Source organism: Trichoplax adhaerens, genomic scaffold, assembly GCF_000150275.1.
Source record: "Trichoplax adhaerens TRIADscaffold_23 genomic scaffold, whole genome shotgun sequence".
Classification (NCBI taxonomy): Eukaryota; Metazoa; Placozoa; class Uniplacotomia; order Trichoplacea; family Trichoplacidae; genus Trichoplax; species Trichoplax adhaerens.
This window is the reverse complement of record NW_002060964.1, coordinates 772119-773220: the sequence shown is the minus strand read 5'-3', so window position 1 is coordinate 773220 and position 1102 is coordinate 772119. Positions and strand designations below refer to the sequence as shown.

At 33.0% G+C, this 1102-nt stretch overlaps 1 protein-coding gene across 1 annotated transcript; it reads left to right on the top strand.

Annotated features, from left to right (window-relative positions):
- Positions 1–295: 295 nt before the first annotated feature.
- On the top strand, positions 296–835 carry TRIADDRAFT_5673 (uncharacterized protein; the record flags this gene model as incomplete). The annotated part of the gene is made up of 1 exon (XM_002117342.1): positions 296–835. A coding segment is annotated over one exon (540 nt), but the record flags the coding sequence as incomplete, so codon positions are not given.
- Positions 836–1102: the final 267 nt, after the last annotated feature.

Here is a 1102-nt window from a genome sequence, read left to right as displayed (position 1 = left end):
AAAGCTTTCTAATTACAGCATCAATCACGTTGCAATCCATAACGTGCTATTAGAATCCAAGTATTCCTGATAAAACTATCAGCATAACTGTGAGTATTGTTAAAATCAAGAAGAAATGGCCTACCTTCCTTATATGTATTGCTATCCTGAACATCGACATTCCAATAGTAATTTAATTTTAAATTATAATTACTTAAGTGGTTTTCAGCCATCAAAGCAACCTTATCCAAAACAACAACCGCAATCACAATATCAACAATATCATCCATCACTTTCATCTTTGGCTAACGGTTATTCTTCCTTACCTATAGGAAATTTTTCAACTGATCAATTTGCCTCAGTTTGCAATATTTTATTGCAAAGAAACCATATAGATCGCTTAGCCACATTCCTTTGGTCATTGCCACCCAATGATGAATTGAAAGTCAATCAAAATATCTTGTTAGCGCGAGCTACAGTTGCCTACCATCAACACAATTTCGAAGAATTGTATCAACTTTTGGAAAATTACCCATTTTCTTCCGAATTTCATCCTAAATTGCAAGAATTATGGAAAGAAGCACATTATCTGGAAGAGAAGCAATCGCGAGGAAAAGAATTGGACGCTGTGACCAAGTATCGTGTTAGGAAAAAGTATCCATTACCATTGACAATTTCAGATGGTGAGAAGATTACGTATTCATTCAAAGAGTCATCTAGGAAAATGTTAGTAGAATACTATCAACGTAATCCGTATCCAACATCGGAAGAGAAAGCTATCATTGCTGAAGCAGCCTCATTAACTAAAGTACAAGTTAGTAACTGGTTTAAAAACAAACGCCAACGCGACCGTGCTAAAAGTTGCACCACATGTAAGTGTTCATTCAGTCCTGTTTGATTAAATTATAATATAGAAGTATCGACATTTTCAATAAAATTGAGAAGGGGAGGATAAATGATAACTCTGATTGATTAAGGCTAAATTATGTATAGGTGAAAATTCTTTTAGATAATAAAATATTAGTCCAATACAATGTAATTGATACTGTAACGTTGAAAATTTTAGTAATTAATCAATGATTTGGCAATTTATCTGGGCAATAAATTTCCATTAAATGTAAAT